General features: G+C 44.5%; 2 protein-coding genes across 2 annotated transcripts; one reads left to right on the top strand and one right to left on the bottom strand.

The window, feature by feature from the left end:
• Positions 1–14,267: 14,267 nt before the first annotated feature.
• On the bottom strand, positions 14,268–15,461 carry LOC128711566 (nitric oxide synthase-interacting protein homolog). The gene is made up of 5 exons (XM_053806448.1): positions 15,286–15,461; positions 15,004–15,218; positions 14,618–14,927; positions 14,426–14,534; positions 14,268–14,339 (listed from the first exon to the last, which is right to left on the bottom strand). Exons 1-5 carry the CDS (start codon positions 15,459–15,461, stop codon positions 14,268–14,270), a joined length of 882 nt encoding a protein of 293 aa, XP_053662423.1.
• Positions 15,462–19,455: 3,994 nt separating this feature from the next.
• On the top strand, positions 19,456–21,155 carry LOC128714430 (b(0,+)-type amino acid transporter 1-like). Its single transcript, XM_053809305.1, has 4 exons — positions 19,456–19,933; positions 20,009–20,279; positions 20,357–21,000; positions 21,091–21,155. The coding sequence occupies exons 1-4, from the start codon at positions 19,456–19,458 to the stop codon at positions 21,153–21,155; spliced, it is 1,458 nt and encodes a 485-aa protein (XP_053665280.1).
• Positions 21,156–25,987: the final 4,832 nt, after the last annotated feature.

The raw sequence follows: 25,987 nt of genomic DNA, 5'->3' as shown, positions 1-25,987 counted from the left end.
GCTTCCGTTAGACACCACCAAAAACCGATGTCACACATCCACACTTCGCAGGAACTTTTAGTAAATCACGGAGTTGTTGTGCATACCCCTGCTTGAAACCCACGCACACACGAGGCGGTGACTTCAACTGTGTTCCGGCAACGAACCCGGCCTGCCGGCAGACGTCAAACGGCTCCTTTCTGTGGACGGCCAGCGAACGATTGGGGCGGACCGAAGTCAGTGACAGCCATTTATAAGCTCGCGAAACACCGGGTTCGGGACGATCCCGAACCCGGCTGTGTGCCGAACTCGTTCGTGTACGGTTCGGTTTGGGGAGCTTTGGTTTTATTTGCATTCCAAATCAAATCTTGTCGGTTATTCTGCTGGTGGTGTACTACTGGAAAGGCACCCAGAACAGTTGACTTTAACGATGAAGGAGTTTTAGACGATGTTTTCCATAAAGAATAATATTGACTTAATAAATATTATACTTAGTACTCGAATACTAAGCTAATAAATATTAAAGTGTAAGTGTTTTGAATGGAATATATCAACCAAAACCCCCTTGTTCCGGGGTTGAATGCTTCGTTAAATCGATTCTACATCACATCAGCTTCGGGACCTTTTCGCAGGCCGTGAGGCGCATGGTCAAACCGAGTGGAAACTCTTCACAGACCACTACGGCCCCGCACTCCCCAGCTACTGCCCCCTGTCAGTCGACGACTTGGAACCGATTCAACAGGTGTGGTAAAATGATCCTGCCCCTTTTTTAATATTTATTTAGGAGAGCAAGGCCACCCAACCTCAACCGGGGGGACACAAAGCACCTCCTTTCGAAAACTAATCGAACAGTTTACCAGTGTGTTGCACCAAACAAAAGCACCAAACCAAAAAAAAACACTCTCACTCACACACACAGAGCCCGGTTATGCAATCCGGTCCCTACACCGGATCCGGCTTATCGTGCGACATTCCACCGAGGAACATCAGTCGCCGTCGGTGACGGTGGGCTTTATGATGTAATAATGTCTTTCCCGTGTACTGTTCCTTCCTCAACTGTTCTGTACCGGTGGTCTTTGCACAGCGAAACCATTGCACATGACAGTCGGTTGTCCACTGCAATGAACCTGCTGCTGTGCTGAAGCTGCTCCACACATAGCAGGCCTTTATTTTTAATCGCTATTGAGGAAATCTTTTCGTCCCACCTGGGGCGAGCAGATGAATATGGGAAGAATGGCAGAAGGTATGTATCAATTTATCCGACACGTGTAGGAGTAGTTCGAAGCGAATGCGGAGACTATCAAGTGCCTACCCTGTTCGTGCTACTAATCATGACAAATAGGAAAACTTTGCAGGCGACTTTGCCTAACTTTAGGCGCAAATAAAAATAACACCATTTAAAGCCTTCGTTATTTGGTTTTCGGTTGCCAAATTGCTGGTCCTCAGTGTGCTGACGGCATTCTCCTTCCCAAAAGCATTTGCCAGCCCTTTGTTCGGTTGTTTACTACAGCAAGGGTTACAGCAACACAACACAAGCGTGATTTAATCTGTTTGATCATCTGCAACCGATTGTCCGTTTTGCTGATGCGATTACGGCGATGGGGCAAATATTAAACCATACCGGCACCGGTTGGGAGTTTAAAAAAAACACACACACACCCTTTCTCACTCATTGCCCGCCAGCATCCGCGTTACAGCGGGCATTATTATTTTGGAATTAAAATCAACCTCAAAACGTGAACACCGGTGAACAACGTTCGAGGGGTGTTTCGATTGTTTCGATACGGTCCGAACGGTGGGCAACCGCGGAACGCGAACCAACCGTAGACACAACAGCATACAATCTTCACTTCCCGATGTGTCCCGATGTTTAATGGATGACTTGACTGTACCGGGCAGCTTAAGTGGAGCGCTGTTTCGCGGCGGGACATGCTAATCCGACGTAAATCGTCCTGATGTTCGGTCGTTAAACTTCGTTACCATACGGTTGGGTTGGAGAAAAACGGTGACCGAAGCCGCGTCTGCCACTCTTTGCGGTGTTCCTGTGTTCTTTCTAGCCCTGTCGCATCTTAATGTATGTAAAGCGAAGAACGGGCGTGAAGAACATTATACAGCAGGAGACAAACAAGCGAACTGTGCGGTCACATTTAATCGTTGGGCAATCGTACATCTTCACAAGCGCAACCGGACCCACTGATTAACGTCACACACAAGAATCGTGGAAAATGGCTGGAACAACCTCGAAAGGTGTTAACGGCAACCCGCACACCCGATAGCGATCGTTCGGTTTCACGTTACCTCGCTACCTTCGACGAATGACGTACGCAACGAACCTTTTTTCGTCTGATGAGAATGTTCCTGAAGGTGAGCCGGGAAGTACGAGCGGACCTGGACTCGGTGCAATGCGTTAATTAGGTGCGGAATCCTTGTAGGGATCAATTTTCATTTCAATTATCTCATCCTAGAACAACGCTACGTGACTATCTGTTAGGGAGGATGAAATAAATGAAAGTGGATGTGGATTAATCATACAAAAATTATTTCTATGTGATCACTTTCGATACTTTCCAATGGAGTTGTATAACGTTTAGTGAAGTTTCATGTTTATCTGCCTATTTGGTTTGGCTCGTGATGAAATAAGACACGAAACATCATTTTCCAACATTCTAGAAATACTTTAAATATTTATTTATTCATTTAATTTTGAGTTGATAATGAATAATTAAATAACATAGTTATTAGTTATTATTAAACGAAAATCATTTTGATAGTTTAACTTATAAACTTGAAAATAAGCTTATTGTCTCCTCTATAAATTAACACAAAAAACACATGTGGGGTACTTATTATGTGCAATAGATACATACATATTTGTTATCACTGTTATTCAGAGTTTTAGCAAACCGTTCAGGCGCATGAAAGCGCAAATTAGTCATTTTTTAAGGAAATTGCTGACAATTAAGCTCTATTGATTAGAGTATTGCATAACTCCAGGCGTAATTCAACAACGGTCCACGCAGCTCTTTGGTGCAGTACAAACGGTTTAGTTTGCGGTTGACCAGCCATGTAAAAATAGTTTGAATTTTTTTTCTAATTCTTCTCACTTTCAATAAAATATTTAATAATAAGATAAAATAGTTAAGCAATACGGCCTGGCCGTCCTTATTGAATAAAAAAAAAGATAAAATAGTCCTATTACTATGTTGTTAGAGATATAAACTGTAATAAAAGAGTCTTGTGTGTCCCTAAAACTACTTTGTTTACACCGAAGGATCCATTTAATGGTACCGCGAATTGAAACCGCTAAACGAGACCTAAACATCCCTGCGCATTGTCTGACTCGTCAAATATTTGTCAAAACCAGACCCGAACATCCATCCTCTTCCCTCCATCTCAAGCACCATCAGAAATACAGCTGTTCGTCAGTTGTTTGCCTTACCATAATCCACTGTTGTGCTCAATACGCCGATTACCCAATTTCTCCACTCAACTTTAAACGCACCCAAAGCTGTCCTTTGCGACGGTGGTAACGGTGGTGTGTGTGCGAAGGGCCAAGCATCAATGCCTGCACAACCCCTGGGTGCAGGGTTGAATGAAACGAAACAAATCGACAACAACAGGTAGCCGGATCCGATTTCTGGACCCTTCAGAAACAGAGCAAACGTTGCATAATACGGTTTGTCCTATCCGCGGGAAACGAAGCATCCTTGTTCATGTTGCTTACTTACCCCCAGACATTGTTCGTGTTGTGTTCGTTCGAAAAAGAATGGTGAAGTTAGTAGTTTACTCTCCACTCGAAGCGTGGCACCACGTCAGACACGGATGCTGCTAATAAACAATCCGAGACTGAGATGGAAAATAATCAAACGTAGTTACAATTTCCCTTCGATCGGCACCAATAACGCAACGCCGCCGTTAACGATGAACGCAACGGTACGTGGTGGGTAGCATGGAGTAACTTTTCCCGATTTTCATCTTTTTACACAAATAATTGGCTCACAATGGAGGAGAAAATGCTTCCGTTGCAAGTGTGTTTGTGTGTGTGGATCGTTTTTCTTCGGAAAGTTGTGTCCCACACCTTGTTTGAGACTGTGAAGATGTGCTTCCGTTTTGCGTGCACCAGGTGGTTTGGTGAATATTTCACACCTTTTATAGTTACATCATTATGTTTGCTCCACGTTTACGCTTTTCATCCTGCTGCTCAAATGCAGTTCCACTGCGATGCAGCTGCTGTTCGTCGGAGCGAAAAATGAATGCAGGAAGCGCATAATAAGCGATTTACTGATGTATTGTTAGTGTTTCAATGCTTTTAAACTGCAGAGAGAAATAATATTCAATAAGATGAATATTATTTCTCTCTGCAGTTCCAGGCTGATTTGAAAAGAAGTAAACAACTTTGTCGTTGAGTGTTTAATTAAAGCATTTAACCTGTTACACTCTTGGCGATGACACTGAAACATTGTTGTCTGCATAAACAATGTTTGATCTTATTAGAAAATATTCACTCTTGTTATGATTTACTTTCATCTGATGTGTTGCGATGCTGTTCGTTGGCAAAACTATAATAAATCTGTTTCGAACCCATTTACTTTTAAGATTGATTATCGGACAGTTGATTGTCATAGTCGCAGCTAATTCTCCAAAGGCCAAGACCAAAAGCAATCTCAACCGAAACTGATTCCCTACAGCAAGGTTTATTGTCGAAATTAATTCCTTATCAAACTAGCACAGGGTTCACATGACCTACTGAGACATTACAACAACTGCAGGCGACTTGTAAACACCTGTTCTGATGCATTTTCTTGTGTGGTAGAATCGCGAATCGTAGAAGAACGAGGGATGAAAGCGAATCCATGAGGAATTAAACAAAAAAGAGGGTAATATGATATCTTTAATGCCTTTCGGCTCATTCTTGCCTCAGTCAGTTTTGGAATATGATTAAAGATATGGTAAAAGCTTTGCCTTGTTACTAGAGTAGTCCCTCATTGGTAGTCGTTTGGCAGCTTTCTAGTTTCAAGTTCTTGCTTTAAGACTTTAACTAACCAAGTTATGCAGTGTATGTCTGTTTTGTGGTATTACATTGAGCCATGTAAGGACTAAAATCATGACCCGCAATTATTTGACTTATTTTTCATGTTATCTGATAGTCAATGAATGCTAGCCGAATGAAGCCAATCATGGCGCTATTGAATCAACGTCCTTTGCAGTATATGGCCGAACACCGTAACACATGGCTGGACACGATAGGAGAAGAAGAACGGACTTGAGAAGAAAGATTTGACAATTTTGACTATCTTTGACGATCTAAGCTCGAAATAAAGAGCTTTTGACTATCTTTGACTTTATTTATCCGTAGCCGGTATTCAGTGATGCGTACGGAGGTTTACCGTGGTTAGGTGCAGATCGGCGCCGCAAATATACTAATGGACCAGATAAAAAAGATTATACTGGAAGAAAATTTCAAACGAGACTAGATAGAAAATTTAAAAAATTACCGACAGATAAGGAAAGAAATTAATAATCCAAACTAGCGAAGGACCACGAACCTGGAGGACTGTTGCAGTATCACTGAAAGGAATAGAAAAATGAGATATGAACAAAGATTTGGATAGAAGTCAAACAACATCTTCAACACAACTACAAGGAGGATTCATTTAATAGGCTTCATGCAGATACTGAACTTTAAAACTCTAAAGCCTCGGGACTCCAAGGTACGTGAAATATTTGAAGTTATATTTATTTTTTTAATAATCAATTTGCAACTTAGGCTAACCAATGAATCTTAAAGTACTAGTTTAATGATTACTACATCAAAAATCGAATCGAGAGAAAAAAAACCTATTCAAAGCCCAAACAGGAGAGGATAGGCACTAAAACAGACAACAAAAGATAATACTAACTGAAATGAATAGAGCAACGAACACGAGCATGAAAAGAAACAAGGGAAGAAATGTAGTCAAAATGATCGTAAAAATAGAGAATGTTGCGTTTCCACAGCAAGGGGATCACGTGGACGAAGAGAACGAGAAGGAACATATAGACAAACAGTGAAGAGCAGATCCGAGACATCCGAGGCATCGAGGTAGATCCCTGAGATATGAGATATTTTCTCCAAGCGACTCGAACTTTGACCAGTACTTAAGAACATAACGATCAGACTAGCGCATGTAGAAGCTTGTTTTGAGAGAATGTGAGATAGACTCTCTTGATAGACTCTGCGTAACGACCTTCTAGGTCATGCCTGCATTTCTGGCTTACTAGACTGAATTTTACCACATAGCCGGTTAGTCAAGTTCTTGCAACGGGGATTTGATCCGAATGGGATTTTGGACCGGTCCTGTAGTGTGAAGATGGGCGCTGCTACCAATATACCACCGGATCACCCATTGGAATGTAAGATAGAACTAAATAATAATTAGACAAACATATTTCAAACACTACGCCAAGTTAAGCTGAGATTATTTTAACGAATGCAAAATCTTCAAAAGATTTAAGATTTCAACACTGACAACCTAACGTCTTGTACCTAGTCTCGCTCAACTCTATCTTTGAGAAGTAATTTATGAGATTTCATTATATTATGTTCAATAATTTTGGACTTTATGTGCGTAAAGTAGTCGAAAACCCTGCAATAGAAATGGTAGACATTTAGCTCCGGTTCTTTTGTTTTCCTTTTATAATCAATCATTGCGTTGCATCACTTCAGGAAATGGCGTTTGTAACACATCTTCTTTCTTGCTACATGTTTACGCGCATTGGGGAAACATCAGTGCACTATCGATGCATCTACTACGCTCTCGTATAGCTTCTCGCTCGTGTCACCTGATGACACAATAAACAACACAGCCGCGAAATAACTCCAAACAGCAAGCATTCCGGTTGACTGTGCAGTAGGCAGAGTACGGCAACAACCGAATCAACAACAACAATACCCGATAAAGCACTCGCCTCGTGGGTGGGTTGTGCGCTTTGAAGCAATTGTACATTTCTCAAGTGGAAAACTGAAAACAAAACCCCAAGTACGCCACTTCATACATTTTCTGCTAATGTAATCGCGTTGACGCTGTAGTAAAGTCACACGAGCGCTACCCTTTGTCGCCCGGCTCCGTCTACACCGCTGGGCAGCCTTGTGCCCGCAGCAAGTTCAAAGTTACGGTCACACACAGTTCACCGACGGTCACTTCCTCTTCCACCCAGCGGTTCGGAGGGCGGAACACACCACCGAATGCAACGGAACGCGCGCGCGAGCCCTTCCAAGTGCAACGGCATCTGCTCGCGTGTTGGTGTACGAGTGCCGTAAATGCGGAGCATGATTTATAGGTAACAAACGAATGCAAGCTCATTCGACATTTCGACAACGACAGCCGAGCGCCACAAACAGCGGCAGACCGCGATCACGTAATAGATCGATCGCGTGTGGCGTTCGAACGTGGAGGAAGTGCAGGCAAACTGCATCCAGTCAGGGGATGGTACAAACTGCAACAATATCAGCAAAAAAAAACCAACCCACACACACACAAACAAAGCTAAACTGAAGTGGATGGGTTACACTACACCCCGCCTCCCAGGTGAACCGTATTTTGTTTGTACACAAACCTTTTGTTTGCTTGTTTTGCAACCAACACAAGTGCATCGTTCTGTACCTTCAGTGTGTACTGGCGCACCGGTCGAATGCGGTTTCAACCGGGGAATTACTACGCGGCACATCCGAGCCGCAACGGAAAGTTTGGTTTCCGTTTCGAACGTGTAACGCCGTAACGCCGTAACGCTTTCCCTGCTGCACGCCATCCACCGACCAGGCGTCTCCATCCCGTCCATCCATCTTCCACAGGGAAGAGAGGCAATACAATAACAAACACACACACCCACACACACTGTCCGAGCTAGAAGCTTCCAAATAGAATACGGCCACGGGCGTCCTTCGCACTGATAATACGCTCCACGCGTGCATCTTTTTGCGCGGTGAGTATTAGAATCGGATCGGCGGGGGTGGCGGGCTTGCAGTTGTAACGGCAGGAATGCAACCGCGAGGAGGGAGGGAGATACGCGCGACGGTACCTACAGCCACTTTAGCTTTATGAAGCTAATTGCTTTGATTCGATTGCGCACGATTGTGTAATATACGCTTTACTGTGTGTGTGTGTGTGTGTGTGTGTGTGGTTGTAAAGGGATGTACGCGTGTGTTGGTGGCTGAATGGAAGTTCCACTGTGGGAGCTTGTGCGACGGTGCAGTGGAATGCATCTACGTGGCTACCGTTTGTTCTTAGCCGCACGTTACGTTTTCATTGCCGATTGATGCTCCTTGCAAAAGAAAATCAACCAAATGCTTTTCGGTTCTGGAACAAACACTTGGAAATGTTTCCAGCAAACTATTTCTCAATGCAAATTTAACAGAAAATGTCTTCAATATTTCCCCCACGGTCTGTACATCAAACATTAAACGTTCGATAGCGATTGGAATTTTCTCTCGAGATCTTTTTCGTCAACCATTTGTTCTACCGACGTGAATAACAGCTTTAATATGTGGGCAAAATTATTGTTGATTACCTTATTGAATACATTGCCTTTAAAAAGCCAAAATAAATACTAATCAATTGTTTAATATTTGCTCTGGCACTGCACTAAATTCTTAAATCATTTTTTTTGATAAAATTCTGTTCGAAAAATATCATCTCCGTTTACTAAACATTTCAGAGGTTAACTCGTATATAACTTAGACCAGTGGTCGACAAACTTCTCGGAGTAAAACGCCAATTGTTGTAAAAATACTCACGGTATCTAGCCAAAATATTAAATTTGGCACAGTCGATACACGAGATACGCGGATAATGCGTTCCAGAGAAATCCACATATATCGAGTTATCGAGTAGCGAGATTCCTCTAAAACATCGTTTATATGTCGTATTAAGGGGTCGAATACTTATTTAAACGTTACAAAGCACAATCTAAATATATATGTATGCGTTTGTTTCAAAAATTACAAAAAAAACGTTATGCATTTTTTTGTAATAATGTAATGTAACATATTTTTGAGATTATTAGAAAATTGCAAACTCAAAATTTAAGTCTACTTACAAAATTCCGTAAAATGTCAAATTTATAAAAAACCGCGCATCTCCGAATCGGCGTAACACGGTAGTTTACTGTTTTTGAATTTAAATTATTTATTAAAAAATCACAATATATGCTACATTACATGCTATAGTTTGTAATAAATCAATATGTATCTATCTTATATATTTTTTATATTTATTTCAATTTATTTGCACATCTCACGAACTAAAAACAATATTCACGAGAGTAATGAGAGCAGTTTTAAATATCCAAATCAAACGAAAAAATGTTTTCACTTGAAGCGTTACAACCAAAAACTGTTTAGAAATCGCTTAGTTCTTACGTTGTTCGGTACAATCTTCAAATAACGGAAACATACGAACGCAACGAAGATCCCCAGTTCTTAGTGTATCCAAAGAAAATTTCAACTATGTTTTATTCTTATTAATTTATTTAAATAATATTTCGGCAAAGTTAGCGTTGGGTTGGATGATTTTCCACAAAGCGCCACAATAAAAGTGGGAGAAAGCCAGATGCGGCTCGCGAACCGTACATTGCCGACCACTGCCTCTGCAGACGGAAAACTAAGTTCTTGTTCTTGAGTTCCGTTCTTGTGTAATTGTTCTAAGAGCAATAAATGTTAACAGCCAGCAAAGTGTTGCGCGTGTGAAGTATGGTAGAACCAGATAACATGATCCCTACTTCAAATAAGGATAAATCCCTACTTCATTATCCAATAACTTCATTTTGAAATCAAATCAAATAATCATTTTGTATAACGAACTCAAGTTTGGACATGCTCAAGGAATAGTAAATTAACTTTGAACTTCAGGACACAATCATTCAATCAATCATCTCCCACTAATAAGTTCCCTCCCGGTTATGTGTAGGTTTTTGTGGTTATAAAAATAGTTCAATCGCAAATTAAAGATCTAAAGTGCACTATAGCAAACATGCAACGAAAACACACACACACCAGTTGTACACTAAATGTCCGTTGCGCCCGAACGATGCAACGTAGCATTCGAGAGTATATATAAAAAACAACAACACAACTGGAGAGAATGGTCAATCCATCACGATCAATGAATGAACGATGAATAATGCCTACCGGCTCTGTCTCCCAGACACGCTGTTTCACCACTCCGACCTGCACCTAGTGCCTCGCAGTATCCGGAAAGCGTCACTTAAATATGTAACCGCACATTCACGCATCGTGTTTGATAACATTCATGAAATCGGAATTAATTACCAAACTAACACTGCGGTTAAACCATGCCCGGCAGCTTAGATTGTTTGTCTATGCCGTCAATGTTCTGGGGCTTTTCGAACGAGCTCGTCGTTCAACAAAACGTTCCCCCTTCGACCCCGTTCCCGTTGGTTCATCAATTGTCTTAGCTTGCTGCGATTGCGTAACTTCAAACTCACGTCATACGCCGTGTATGGAAGATGCTGGTTTTGTTTGCAAACCTGCCGCCATTTTCTTTGCTCCGCTTCTTCACACGGATCGAACCGAGATGATAATGATTGCATGTAGATTGCGAATGATTTGTATGTGTGTGTGAGTGTGTATAGGTGCGCCATTTTCTTACCTTCAGCGTTGATTCGCTCACTCTTTCTTCCTCCCTACAAGCTGGGAATGGAGGTGAAAAAATCGTTCCAAATTCGTGCAGCTCGCAGGTGTTTGGGTGATGGTTTTCTCAATCGATCGTACTCGGAAAGGACTTTTCATTAAAATGTATCTGTTTACACTGCACAAGCCTTTTTCGTCTGTTCATTGCCTTTCCTGATTTGACTGTTGGACGGGCGGATGCACAAGTAAAGGTGGTTTACACCACCGATTTCCAACAACGCACTATGATTTCTGCAAAGTATAGAGGAATGAAGGGCCAACACAATGTTGTAAATTGTTACAATCTAACACAAATTTCATTTTTCGCACAATTTCCACCCTGTTGCACCGTAGCGCTAACTGATAAGATTTGTTTTATTTCCACCTATAACTATCCGTTTGCCACTCAAATCCGCCCCCACTCGGGCAGGAAAGGAACTTTTATTCTCATTTCCGACAAACAAATCAACAGATGGAACAGATGGGAAGATATCGCGAATAAAAACACATGCACAATTATCGGCCGACCCCTGTCATATATGCATCACCGATTTATGTTGTTTTTCAACTCTAGAAAACTTTTCATTTTTCCGCGCGAGAGAACGGATCAACACAACGATGCGCATCACCGACTGTTTCAAACTTTCGCGCCACTTTTCCCTGTTGCTTCTTGCGTGTTTTGTTTTTGGTTCACTCGAATGCATCCACGGTTTGTTTTTTTTTTTGCAATCACCAACAATTAATTAAACACCACGTGTTCGATGGCACGGAAATGGTGGAGACAGCGCACTATTCTTAACACGCTAAGGTAACAGCGGAACAGCAAGAACAGCCACTGGAGGAGCCCGAATTTCCGAACTTCACAACTGGTCAGCAGTTGTGCACGACGGGCGGGACAGCAGAATGTGCGGAATGTACCGATGTCTCAAGTTCAAGTTCCGCGTCCGATTGCCTGGCAGGGCTTGATTCAGGTTAATGTCAAGCACAAGCGTCCCCGATCAGTTTTCACCACGAGTGGCAACCACCACCGAGAGGCAACTGCATCGAGTGATTGGGGATGAAAGGCGGCGAGGTGGGAGAGATGCAGTTCCACACACACACACACAAATACCCACTCATTCACTCATAACAAGCACTTTAATCCGCCAGCATCGTGCATCGGGGTGGTAATGGGCTGACCGCGAAGGGACGGATCGCCAAACAACAGGCCGGGGAGTTTCGCGTTTCGCCGCGTTAGCACCGCCACCACGGAGGAACTGAGCAGTGGCTTTTATCATTCTAAGCCGTGGAGGGCCGCCGACCAAAACGCCAACTACCGAAGGGCTTCGCGCACACACTATCAACCCTCTCGGTGGGAGTGGCACCGGTGGGGAAGGTGAGTGGATTGGAAGGTCAATTGTGCACAGTGTACACGAGCCTCCCGATCGTGTAGGGAGGCTGGGGCCAAATGAGCCACATTCTGATGCTGGCTGTGTGCGCGCGGCAAGTCGTGAACGGTGCAACAGTGATAAATTAAACACATCAAATGCACGTTTTGTGAGGAGTCTGTTGGATAAGGTCCTATTGTCAAGCATTCTATTCAAGTGGTACAATTATAAACGAATACAAAAAATAATTAAAACTATTAAATATAGTGCTTTTAGTTTTCTATTACTATTCATTTATCTTCGTTTTATTTGTGACATCGTTTAGTAGTTTACATACGACACAACAGACAAAATTATTTTAAATAGTAATGAAAAATAATATATCAATAGAATTAAAACTTCGAAAAATATAATGTTCGCATAGCTTAAGGAGTTGCCCTGATTTGCAATCAAAAATTAATAATGGTCTCCTAATATACTTGTTGAATACATCAATTGATGTAGTAATTGCATAATTTTAGGCGAAGGAGTGAATTTTATAAAATAATAAATATGGCCTAATACTACACCGACGAATATCCATATCAATTGCTGTAGGGTTGCATAGTTTCAGGCGCTAGTCAGGAAATATACACCCGTGGAATATAATTATCGATTTGATTTCATACCTTTAGATACTAGTCAAAATTGTAGTGTAAAATTGGGCCTAGAAAAAAAGACATCAATTGACTGAATGATTGCATACTTTCGGGAGTTAAACACTCCTGTCTATACATTTCGATAGCAGCAATACTCGTAATTTGATTGCATTATTATTTTATTTCATTTTTAATTCTTCATGAATATTTGTGTAACTATTTCGGCACCCGCTCGTGCTGTGTTGGCTCATCTCGGCCCCTTTCTCGCAGTATTGATGCAGATGCAGTTGCTATACTTGCAATGATTGTGGTATTAGAAACACACTGCCATATTATCGCATCCATGCACCCTCATCAAAGTCGTAAGCCACCGGGAGGTACAACACCCAGCTTACCCTTCTACGACCACTATCAAACCGGTCATAGATCTCGCACACACGCGGTTTTGCTGTAACCGTCGCCAGTTCGCTAGTAACGTTAACTATCGCCGAAGGTCATCCACACTTCCCTCCATAGTCACGGTCACGGTACGATCGGTGGGGGATCCGGGTATGAGTACAGGAAGCGAGCAAACTTACAAAACATACAAGCATTACATGAGTGCGGTACAGAGCAGTGTGTATATGAGGATCGGGTTGCTCGTAGTGTGACGCGCACATCGTGGCACATTGTCATAATAATAAAACTATCTTATTGTTATCAATCTTTAGCGAACCTTTTTGCAACATGCAGTGAATAATTCTCTTGCTGCCTGTAATCTAGGGCAACACCGAAATGGGCGCCACCTTTAAGTGTTTTCCGGTTAACAAACACAGCAACACATTCATTTCCTGTTTTGATAGTAGTTTATTTTCTCCATCGCACTGGCAAATACGTCATATGCAGCTCGATGCAGCTAGCCCACCGCGTACGGTTCTGATCGTTCTCGCAAGGCCATCATTTCAATGGCTCTCGCGCGTGTGCCGTTATGACAGCGGTTACGGATAGATAAAAATGACAAACATTCCGTGCTGTCCATCTGTACGTAAATAGGAAGCAAATGTACAAAGGAAGGGAATGGTAAGGGATGGGATGACAATTATCGGCGTCCAGCTGCACGCTGTGATACGAGGAGGCTATTTACGAGTACTTATAACCGTATGACGCATTGCTTCTTTTGCTTTGTGTTTGCTCACTGAAAAGCACTCCGCTGTTAGCCGAATGGCCTTGGCCTTTTCTCCGAAATTGCAGCTGACTTCCACCGGGGTCAAGGTAGATGACCGGGTCTCGGTGCAAGTTTGCACTGACCACGATATCCTTGCATGTACTTAGTGATTGTGATTTTCTCTGCTTTACCCACTGCAATTTACCATCATTGACCAATATTATGGCCATTACGTTTACAATTACCTCCGAGCTTTACTCTAATATTGTGTTTCATATGTACTGTAAAGTATGATCTGCATCAAAATGTCAACCAAACTAAAACCTGTTAAGCAATTGTTTAGAAATAAAGTATTAAAATAAATCCTTATAGCCATCCAGTTTACAGAGTTGAAACGGAGCAGAATGATAAAACATCATTTTTGACCCAGAATATAAAAAAAATTACATTATCTAACGTAAAATTGCACTAACTTAAACTTGCAGGCATGGTTTTTGCTCTTTGGCTTCCAATTTTTCATTCGTCGTAGCAAAACCAGTTCCACCCTGTGAAAACAACAAAATAATTAAGATTCTAAGCAAATGTAATAAAGGCATTGATGAAATAATGATAACTTTCGCTCTGTACGTACCCGTTGTAAAGGAATAATGTCCGATTCAGAGAGTTTTTCATTCGATAGCGGATGTATCATGTCCTTTTTGATGATTTTTTCAACACACTCTATGGTAACGACGTCTCCGCTTTGCAAGGAAAAATTAAACGAAATTTGTTTCAACATTACATTCCACGTTTTGCCAACATTCTACTCTTCCCATCGACTTACGTTGGTTTCAACACTGCGCACGGGACAGAATTGTTTAGGATGTCGTGCGTCACCGCACACATATAGCGATTTTCCTTCGCAATCAACGATTTCTTATCGGCCGGATCCTTGACGAGCGTAAATTTTACCTCAATCAAATCCTTCGCTTTCAGCGGTTTGTTCGATACAGGGCAGTAGATCTTGCTGTCCGGTTTCTCGATGCGGGATATCTTGGCTGCTGGTGTTTGGGACGGTACCCAGAAGCTAGGCAGTTCCTTTCGCTTTCCAAGCGACACGTTCGAGATAGCTCCGCTGGCGCTGGGCTTTTCGGCTTAAATGATTTGAGATGAAGCGCAAGAGTAAGTAAAAACTATCAGAGCGGAAGTCGAGGGTTTAACGCTACGAACCGTTTAGTATGACAGCCTTATTGCTCACGATATTCTTCTCCGTCGAGATGAACCGGTCTAGCTTCTTTTGCTCTTCTGCATTTGCCTTGGCGGTCTCTTCTTCCTCGTCCTGTTTGACCTGTTTCTCATACTCCTTCATCTTGCGGCTGTACTCGTTCTTCTTGGAGATGATGTACGTAAGGATGGCTTCCTTATCAAACAAATACCCATCTTTTCTGTAATGTAAATCACTCATAGTCTAAGATAAATTTGTATGGTACAGCATTATTAAGAAATACATACGTTATTACTGGATTTCGACAAGGCTGCAACGTCAAGGAACAACAGTCGAAACTTTTCACCGAATCTTTGCCGATACGGCGGGATGTAGTACCGAAACCGGAGTTTGCCGCATCCTTTTTCTTCTCGTGGTACGTGTAAACCGCTCCGGCAGTACAATTTCTAGCGTGGCGAGTCATATTAAAGTGGGTTTGCTTTCCAACTTTACGAGCAAATACGTGCAACGCTTGTTTGTTTACTGCGATTAACAACAACACAACCAACTGTCAGTAAAGCAGTGTTGCCATCAACGGCATATAACTGCTTCTACGTTTAGATCGGTTTCGAGTTTCAAGGGGGTGCTCTATCATTTTATATTTTGAATGAACAGTTTTTTTGGTAATAAACAAAATTTAATTTACAAAGATAAAAAAAAAACAATATTTTTATTGGAAACTGTAAGACCAATTGTGGTTATAATACATCCAAGATTCTGTTTTAACCTTAAAACATTCTGAAAAAAGTGTTTTTAATAAATTTTCTCAAACTTCTTGCAGGATGTTAAATTAGTTGTTATATCTACATTTTAAGTAACATATCTTTTATTATTTGCCAAGTATGCATTAAGATAAATACAGCATAGTGATTTGCGATAGCTTATCGTTTCTTATTAATTCAACAAAGATAACAACACTCTACCGTTTTGCGTTTCTTCTTCATTGTATTATCAAGAACGAATGTCCTGAAAGATAGGAATTCAAAGAAAAAAGGGGGAAAACTATGGCAAATACTCTCGTAAGGGAGTGCTTCTTCTCCTTTTGTGTGCGACCGACAACTTGAGAAGGGTTACCGTTCTCTCTCTCTCTCTCACACACACACGCACACACACACATTCACTCCCTCTTTCTTTATTGTAAATTCTCTACGTCCTGCTGCGCCATATTTTACCAGATTTCTTTGAATACCGACGCAGTCTAATTCGCGCGTAAGTTGCGTGATCTTATCTTCAGTTCTCTTTTGAATAAGCAAAAGCGCATCTGTGTTTGGTAAAGTGTAGAGTTTATGATTTGCTTGTTGTTTATTAGGATAGCTGCCGAAAAGTTCCTTCAAACCTCATAAATACGCTACCCAAACACCGATGTACAGCATCAAACGGTGCCCCCCCGCCTTAAAATATTACTTCCGAATCCAATTGATACACAATAGCGCACCAATGATAAGAAATTTACTCGAACCGGCCGAGATTCACACGGGGTTCGTCCACCTCTCGCCGCACGTACTCGACCCCAGCGCGCTGCTTCGCCCGTCCATTAATCGGCAGCATAACTCATTCAACCTTAACCAATTCACCCGGCCTTTTCAAGGCTTCTCGGTTGTGGAGATGCTCCCAGCGTTGACTGGCAAGAGAGGAAAGGGAAAGGAACTACCCGCCGTAGGCACATTCTATGCTCGGGCCCATCATCATGCTCACTGTATGGCGCAGCGAGCGAGAACACGACGATCCTCCTGCTGGACATTGGCGTAGTATCGCGCTGTCGCTTTGCAGAAGCGGATCGACGGCATCTCTCGCAGCGGTGCGTTGCTACATCGGACCAACCACCGCCGGACGGTTTCCCGGGTTTCCTTATCGTTTCGGGTGCATTGATAATACCGGCGTAGTCGGTGGGTTCAATTTCACCTCATCATCATTAACGGTGTATTAACAGAACTGTGCAGGTGATTTGAAACCCCAAACCGTTTAGTGCAGAGAGACCCAATGGCAGTGCGAACGGTGTTAAGTGAAGCTTGTTTGTAGAATCGTCACCGAGGACATCGCCCTTGGGGCCTTGTTTTGGCTGGAATTGCCTAATGAAACGGTTATCAGTGGTCAATTTGGAGGGAGGAAACAAAACAACCCAAAGCGAATAGCGATAACTTCCCGGCAGCAGTTCAATAGTTCAAGATGTGCGCTGTGAAGCTACTTTGGGACAGTTCAACAAGAATTGAGCGTGTTTCGCCTATTTAGACGAATGTATCGATAACAAAGAAAGTGTTCATTAGCAATATACTGCAGCTAGTGTAAAATGCTTAAGATCATACCTATTCCAAGATTATTACCAATTTAATCCCATTCACCACAAACGGTGTTCCGATGCAACGTGGATACTGGCGCACGTGGTTGGGGACGACCTACTAGCGAGCAGATCATGTTGTACTACTACCCCGCCTTAAACCTTAAACGATTCCAACTCTCTAACCTCGCGACAGTCAATTATATTCGATTTACCTCACTCCCGTCAGTTGCCTTCTCCCTGTCGGTTCCATCGGGGTTTATCCCCCGGTGTCCACATCAATACGTGTGTCCGATTTTTGTTCATTGTCGTCATCGAACGGCAGCACACTCCATTCACGACAACCGTTATCGTGCTAATAGGGCCTCCACCAACTCCAGCCCCAACTCTCCACCCCAAGAGCCGGTGTTCCACCGAATTACCGCGCGCCACACGAACGGTGCGCCGTCCCAATGGATTGTCAACTAGCTTTCATTGATCCATCATCGAGTAGCTTCACAAGTTTTCGCACGCTCCTGCCCTGTGCACCCGATGCTCCGGGGGATCGATAGAGTAGTGTCAATTTGGGCAAACTAATGATGACCGTTGCCTCACCTTCCTTCCTTCAAAAAAGCCACGAGCCACGGACCCACGTCATGGCTTCACGGATACTCATCAGCACCTTGCCCTGTTTACATACGGGTGTGGGACGAAATAGACGAATCAGCAAGTATTGTCAGGGAGTTTTTTTGTCCCCACCCCCCTTGTAAGCGTGTGAATGTACTCCACATTGTACTCCTATTTATAAATGCTCAAAGCCTGCTCGTGATGCAGCAGTATCTTTTTTTACCGGCGCAGCATCGAGACCTGCTGCCAGTCAACGAACCGGGGACAAAAATTGACAACTTCCGCAAGACGACACACAATTAAGATCATCCCGCGATATGCGCTCCCGTGATCATCCCGCGATCCACGGAGCACAAAGACGATTCTGACCGTCTGTAAGCTGACGAAACATTCCGAAACGGATGCGTTTGCTGGTTCGCTTTTTGGACCAAGCTCCCGTTTAGCTCCAATATCAAATCAAGCTGAAAATTGCCACCTCGGAATTACTGGCAGGTCTTTGCCCAAGTTGTGGCTTAAGTGCGGACAAACATTGCATGTGGTCGATAATAGACAGTGTAAACTGGCCGCTCCTTTACAGAAATCTTCACTGTGCATTAGGCATCACCAGAATCCACAAACGCATCGGATCCTCCTTTGCTTCTGCCAGCTAAAAATATGAAGCTCAGCTGGAAGTAATTGGCAAGACGCGTCATTGAAACAATTAGACAACTACATCACGTGTGGGCATTTGAGGTGTACTACGCAGGTAGACCTGAGAGTCGGTCTCTACCCTGCACAACCCGTGCTGGTTCTCATAAATCTTCGATCAATCAATCGTCGATAACCACCGAATGGTAGATAAAAACCAACAATGACCTCGAAGAGGTGAGATTATCACGAGAAGAATGTGCGATAAGCATTTGTGAAGGATTGGTTTCGGTGTGATAACAGTGACCCAGAGAACGGGCCGGCGGTGAAGCGTCTTCTACGTCTATCGCCTGTTTATGTTAGCGCCATTCGGCGGAATGGTGACCATTATCGGTTGAACGATTAGCTATTCGAAGAATCGCTCCGCTAGAGGACAGTTGCAGTAGAGTCGCTTACCTGCAAAACCGAACTCTAGTGATAAGATAATACCGCATGTGCTCATCATTTGCGTCCCTGCTGTCGATGTCGTCCCTGCTTGTCGTCAGTAGTTCGATGTTCGGGTATCGTTTTTCGTGCGTGTGTCCACTTGAACAATGCTTTCTTCCAACGCCAACATCCCCCGATGGTGATAACAACCGTACCAGCGGGCATTTGCGTTCACTTGCAGCTCTTCGGCACGGGAAACGACATGTGGACATGTGCCGCACACCATCTGGAATGTACAGCAAACCCTTAGCATACGACTAACTTCGTGCTTTCCCCCGTTCGTGCAGTGGCAACAGTGGCAACAAAACACAGGCTAGGATCGTGTGCGTTCTTATCGCCGCCGGCAGCGGGACAGTGACAGTAGTCCGGCGCTAGTGTAGCGGTTTGGGTTCCCGCAAAGTTCGCAAAACACACAGCGCAAACCATGACGGTGGTCGCAGAACCAAAGAGTGCCGGCCTGAGGCGCGAAATGGGCCTCATGTCGGCGATTAACGTGATCATCAGCGTTATGATCGGGTCTGGCATCTTCGTGTCTCCAACGGCCGCGCTACGGTACTCCGGCAGTGTCGGCTTCTGTCTGGTCGTGTGGACCGTTTGCGGTGGAATCTCGCTCCTGGGTGCGCTTTGCTTCGCCGAGCTCGGCACGGTTGTGCCACGGTCCGGCGCAGAGTACGCTTATCTTATCGAGGCATTTAAGAACTCGCACTCCTACTGGGGTCCACTGCCATCGTTCATATGCGCCTGGGTATATGTCATGATACTGCGTCCGGCGGAAATCGCCGTCATCATTTTAACGTTTGCCGAATATTCGATACTGCCCTTCCGCCATCTGCTCGGACTGGAGGAGATGCCGGCGGAAGATCTCCAGCTGCTAATCAAGCTGATAGGGATCTTAGGATTAGGTAAGCCGGGTGCCGTTCCGTTGCTACTCGCGTTAGCCTAACGAGTGATCAGCTGCACGCTCTTCTCCATCGCAGGTATTATCACCTACATTAATCTTAGCAGCGTGAAGCTGTACGTCACCATCAACAACGTGTTCGGATTTTGCAAGGTGTTCGCCTGCCTGGTGGTCATCTTCGGTGGCATCTATCAACTCGCGATTGGCAATACGGAAAATCTGGCCGGCGGATTTCAGGGAACGAACACCAGCCCAGGCCATATTGCGCTTGCGTTCTACAACGGGCTTTGGGCGTACGATGGCTGGTCGAGCGTTACGACCATCACGGAGGAGATCAAGAAACCGGAGGTGTAAGTGGAGTCGGTGACATTCGCACAACACACACACACCCCGCCTAATGTACTACTTTTCTCCATTCCCGCATCAGAAACATTCCACGCTCGATCATGATCGCCGTCCCGATCATCACCGGACTGTACGTGTTCATGAACCTGGCCTACATGACCGTCCTCTCGATGGGCGAGATGATTGCCTCGGAGGCGGTTGGTATCGATTTCGGCGATCGTGCGCTCGGTTCGTTTTCCTTCCTGATTCCGCTAGGTGTCGCTCTCGCCACGTTCGGCTGCGCGCTCAGCATTCAGTTTGGCGTTACGCGGCTCTGCTACGTTGCGAGCCAGGAGGGCCAGATGCTGGAGCCACTGTCATACATTCACGTGCGGCGCTCAACACCGGCACCGGCGGTCGCGATGCAGGGGGTGCTGGCGCTTGCCTTCATACTGGTCGGCAACATTGAAACGCTGATCGAGTTTGCCTCGTTCCTGATCTGGTTCTTCTACGGTGCGGCCGTAGTGGCGCTACTGGCCCTTCGCCGAACCCAGCCCAACGTACACCGGCCGTACAAGGTGCCGCTGATCGTGCCATACATTACGCTGGCCGTGTCCGTCTTCCTGTCGATTGTGCCAGTTATCAGTGATCCTTCGCCGAAATACCTCTTCGCCGTGGCGTTCATCTTGAGCGGAGTGTTAGTCTACACGCCGTTTGTGTACTACAAAGTACGACCTCGATGGATCAGTAAGTGGCCGTAGCGACGACAGCTATTTTGAGGATATAAAGCTATCTGGACAATGAATTAATTGGGTAATCCTGTTACTTTATTTACAGATAAGTTAACCTTTATCATTCAAGTGCTCTTCGAAGTGGTTCCATCGTCCAGTAAATTAGATTAACGATACCCGCACTGGATTGAAATCCGGTTTTTGTTAAATACAAAAATAACTATTTCTAAAGATGATGTCACCGAACAATTCTAACAATGAACGATGACAGGAGAGGTATTCAGTAAGTAAGTGTTGAGGCTATTATATTAGAAGATGATAATTTGATACTAAGATACGGTGATTAGTACGAGCTCCAAATAACCTTGAAATATTTAAATTCCAACAATTTAAAAAATACGGTATATTCACACTCCCTTGTTTTAGTACCTCTGCGTCCTTGAAGTCAAACCAGTAAAGCAATAGTTCAATATAACCATTATTACATGTAATCAGTCATACCTTCTAGCCCACGGGACATTACAGGAGACGACGGGTTGCCAAGTCTCATTTTTCCAAATTGTTGGATACGTTACGCAGCGGGGCACTCACGTGCGCTCTCCGCGAGAATGATCTCTCGTCGGTTGATGAGCACGAGTGCCCGTTATCATGAGATGGACCGAGATCGTTATCTCGGTGCCGATCATCAAAATAGGGAATTCGGGTTTGGGACACAGCCGGAGCAACAGCTCGAGAATCCTCTGGTGTAACCAATTAGATAATAAATCAAATAATGTACAAAACATAAAAGTGGCGACGAGGATGGGATTGTCGAATCCTGAAGTTTTAACGTGTTTTGTGCTTAAGAAACATTTGTGTTTATTTATTTGATTTCGTTTTAACGTGTTTGTATTTGTGCGCGTGTTTTATAAAATTGGTTCACCACGCCGTAAACGTCGGAGGATGGAGACAAGTGATATGAACACTGGTGATACATTTGCGGACGTCGACCCGCGCCGATTGTCACAAAATCGGACTAACGGAACTGGTGCAGCGGTCCAGAATAACGCACAAGGCGTTTTCGCATCTCAGGACGCGGCTTTCCAAGCCCAACGAGAAGGAGCGTCGGGTCAACGCTCGGCGTACATCCAGCCGCCATCGCAGCCAATCGCACCACCACCATCACAGTTCGGCGCGTCACCAGCCATGATGACCAACCCGGATAATGCAACGATTGTGCAAATGTTGAATTTACTTCAGCAACAAATGGCCCAGCAGCAGCAATTCTTCAACGAGTTTTTGCATCAGCGGCTGCTAAACCAAAGCGCCGCACCATCCAGTTTTCACCCCGAACAAATAATTGATTCCCTTTCTCGTAATATTACAGAATTCCGATACGAGAAAGAGGCAGGAATCACTTTCAAACAATGGTACTCGCGGTATGCTGATTTATTTCAGAACGACGCTGCGCGAATCGATGCCCCCGCCAAGGTTCGACTGATGCTGCGAAAACTGGGAACGGCCGAGCACGATCGTTATTTATCCTTCATCCTGCCTCATCGTCCGTCCGACTTTTCGTTTGAGGAAACGGTTGAGAAGCTATCAGCGCTTTTTGACGACCAGGAAACCATACTCAGCAAACGTTTCAAATGCCTGCAAATGACCAAGAAGCGGACGGAGGATCTCTTGGTCTACGCGTGTCGCATCAACAAATCTTCAGTGGATTTCGAGCTTAGCAAGCTCAGCGAAGAAGATTTCAAATGCTTGTTGTTCGTGTGTGGCCTGAGGGACGAGGATGAAGCTGATCTACGAACGCGACTTCTAGCACGTATTGAGGATCGAAGCTGTACAACGCTTCAGCAGCTGTCCACCGAGTGTCACCGTCTAGTGAACCTAAAGAGAGACAGTGCGATGATCGAAGGTCCTTTGCCGGAGCGCGTTTTAGCTGTCAGCTCAAAGGGGGAACGCCAACAAAAACAGCATTCTTCCGGCACCACCGTTCCTAAAAATCCGTGCTGGCTGTGCGGAGACCGTCATTGGATGCGAGAATGTGCTTACCGCACCCACCGATGTGAAACGTGCTCGCGCTTCGGGCATAAAGAGGGTCATTGCAAAACAGCAGCTCGACGCAAGCCACAAAAACGTTTCACTAAATACAGAAGAACGAAAATGCTCTCAGTTAACGTCCACAATGTGCAGCAACGACGTAAATTCGTGCCCGTAGTGATAAACGGCACGCAAGTCCGATTGCAGCTTGACACGGCATCGGACATCACCGTGATCGACCGGAAAACCTGGCAGCGCATTGGTAGTCCTAAACTTGCGCCTTCGTCGATAATTGCTCACACAGCATCGGGCGCTAAACTGGCACTAGACGGGAATTTTATGGGTAGCGTCAGTGTGGCCAACCAAACCAAGCGAGTCCAGATCTCTGTTACTCCAGCACGTCTGCTTCTGCTAGGACTAGATATGATTGACGCGTTTGCATTGTGGTCAACTCCCATTGATAACTTCTGTTGCCAGCTGAAGAAATCAGACAGTGCGCAGCGGTCATGGCAAAATAGGTTTCCAAAGGTTTTTGGAGATGCGGGGCTGTGTACAAAGGCGAACGTTACTTTTACGGTGAAGGAAAATTGTCGCCCAATTTTTCGCCCCAAACGACCAGTTGCTTACGCAGTACGAGAAGCAGTGGATCGTGAGCTGGATCGTCTACAAACGCATGGGGTTATTACTCCAGTTAAAGCATCTGATTGGGCTGCGCCGATAGTGGTCGTAAAGAAAGCTAATGGGTCAATCCGAATATGTGGCGATTATTCCACGGGCTTAAACGACGCCCTGGAACCAAATGGATACCCATTACCGTTACCGGAAGACATTTTCGCGAAGCTTTCCAACTGTACAATCTTCAGTAAAATCGACTTATCGGACGCGTTTCTGCAAATCGAGATCGACCCGCAATACCGCTCGCTTCTGACCATCAATACGCATCGCGGTCTATACCTTTACAATCGCCTGCCACCGGGTATAAAGATCGCACCAGCAGCCTTTCAAATGGTAATCGATAAAATGCTAGCTGGTTTGAAGAATGTATCAGGTTACCTCGATGACATCATTGTGGGTGGCACATCGGAAAAGGAGCACGACGCAATCTTAGCAGACACGCTTAGGCGAATTCAGGACTACGGGTTCACTATTCGTGCTGACAAATGTGCCTTCTGTATGCCTCAAATCACCTACCTGGGTCACGTAATAGATAGCCACGGACTACGTCCTGATCCGGCAAAAGTTGCGCTTATACGAAATTTGCCAGAACCAACAGACGTCACAGGTGTTAGATCGTTTCTAGGAGCTATTAATTTCTACGGTCGATTCATTCCTAACATGCGCAAACTGAGATACCCATTAGATCAGCTCCTGAAGGCTAATGCGTCATTTAACTGGACGCCAGAATGTAAACGCGTCTTCCGTGAGTTTAAATCTCTACTAGCTTCAGACCTACAGCTAGCTCACTATGACCCTCAGCAAAAGATCGTTGTTTCGGCGGATGCATCTTCAATCGGCTTAGGCGCAACAATTAGTCAAACAAATGTGTATCCTGGAGGGTTGCAACGGGTCATTCAGCACGCTTCTCGAGCCCTCACCGAAACAGAAAGCCGATACAGCCAAATTGACCGAGAGGGTCTGGCAATAATATTTGCAGTTAAAAAGTTCCATAAACTGATTTTTGGAAGACATTTTACCCTGCAAACGGATCACCGGCCTCTTCTCCATATATTCGGCTCCAAGAAGGGCATTCCAACATTTACGGCTAACCGTCTCCAGCGATTTGCGTTAACCTTGCTCGCCTATGATTTCAGTATCGAGTACGTGCGCACCGGAGATTTCGGTAATGCGGATCTGCTGTCACGTCTTATAAACACGCACACCAAGCCAGAAGAAGATTGCGTGATCGCGAGTTTAGAAGCAGATGTAAAATCAATCTTGGTGAACGCACTAGAGACAATGCCTGTTAATCTTATGGAGCTAACAAACGAAACAGCAAGGGATCCGTTGCTACAGAAGGTCGAACATTACATTCGCGATGGATGGCCCAAAAACACAGCATTTACAGGCGAACTGGCAAGATTCCATGCTAGAAAAGATGGCTTATCAATCGTAGACGGATGTCTTCTTTTCAGCGAGAGGGTGATAATACCCAGAACCCTGCAAGGACGATGCCTTCAGCAGGTACATAACGGACACCCAGGAATCGTCAGAATGAAGGCCTTAGCCCGCAGTTATTTTTATTGGCCATCTCTGGATGCAGACATCGCGGACTGGGTAAAAACATGTGAAGCATGCCAAGCAGCTGCCAAATCACCGCCTCACGAAAATCCCGTTTCTTGGCCGAAAGCTACGACTCCGTGGCAGCGAATACATGTAGATTATGCTGGCCCGCTTGATGGAGCATATTTTCTCGTGGTAGTAGATGCATTCTCTCGCTGGCCCGAAGTAATACGTACGAATAGCATCACCGCTGCAGCAACAATCGACATTCTGCGTTCGATATTCGCCCGTTTTGGAGTTCCAAATACGCTTGTTTCAGATAACGGAACGCAGTTCGTTGGAAAGGATTTTAAGGAGTTTTGCATCCAAAACGGCATCGACCATCTCACGACAGCACCCTACCATCCACAGTCTAACGGGCAGGCTGAAAGATTCGTCGATACTTTTAAGCGTGCTGTTAGAAAAATATCGGCAAATGGCACATCGATTCACGAAGCTTTGGACACATTCCTGCTCTCTTACAGAAGCACGCCAAATTATGTTTTGGGCCCTTCAACGTCACCAGCGGAGCTAATGCTAAACCGTCCGATTCGAACAACATTAGATTTGCTACGCCCGACGCATGCAAGTTCTACGAAGTGCGCTGTTACGAGTAAATTGAAACAGTTTCGTTCATCTGATCCAGTCTACGCTAAACGGTATATGCGCAACGGATGGACCTGGGTAGCTGGCATAATCGTTAAACGTATCGGGGCTGT

This window comes from Anopheles marshallii, chromosome 3 (assembly GCF_943734725.1).
Source record: "Anopheles marshallii chromosome 3, idAnoMarsDA_429_01, whole genome shotgun sequence".
NCBI classification, from domain to species: domain Eukaryota; kingdom Metazoa; phylum Arthropoda; class Insecta; order Diptera; family Culicidae; genus Anopheles; species Anopheles marshallii.
The sequence above is the reverse complement of the archived record's forward strand: the minus strand, read 5'-3'. Positions and strand labels throughout refer to the sequence as shown.

Coding starts and splice junctions, on each gene's coding strand:
- LOC128711566 (XM_053806448.1), bottom strand. CDS start 15,461: ATGACTCGCCACGCTAGAAATTGTACTGCCGGAGCGGTTTACACGTAC. Junction 15,219..15,285: donor TGTCGAAATCCAGTAATAAC/GTATGTATTTCT, acceptor TTTACATTACAG/AAAAGATGGGTATTTGTTTG. Junction 14,535..14,617: donor TGCGCAGTGTTGAAACCAAC/GTAAGTCGATGG, acceptor TTCCTTGCAAAG/CGGAGACGTCGTTACCATAG.
- LOC128714430 (XM_053809305.1), top strand. CDS start 19,456: ATGACGGTGGTCGCAGAACCAAAGAGTGCCGGCCTGAGGCGCGAAATG. Junction 19,934..20,008: donor GATAGGGATCTTAGGATTAG/GTAAGCCGGGTG, acceptor TCTCCATCGCAG/GTATTATCACCTACATTAAT. Junction 21,001..21,090: donor AGTACGACCTCGATGGATCA/GTAAGTGGCCGT, acceptor CTTTATTTACAG/ATAAGTTAACCTTTATCATT.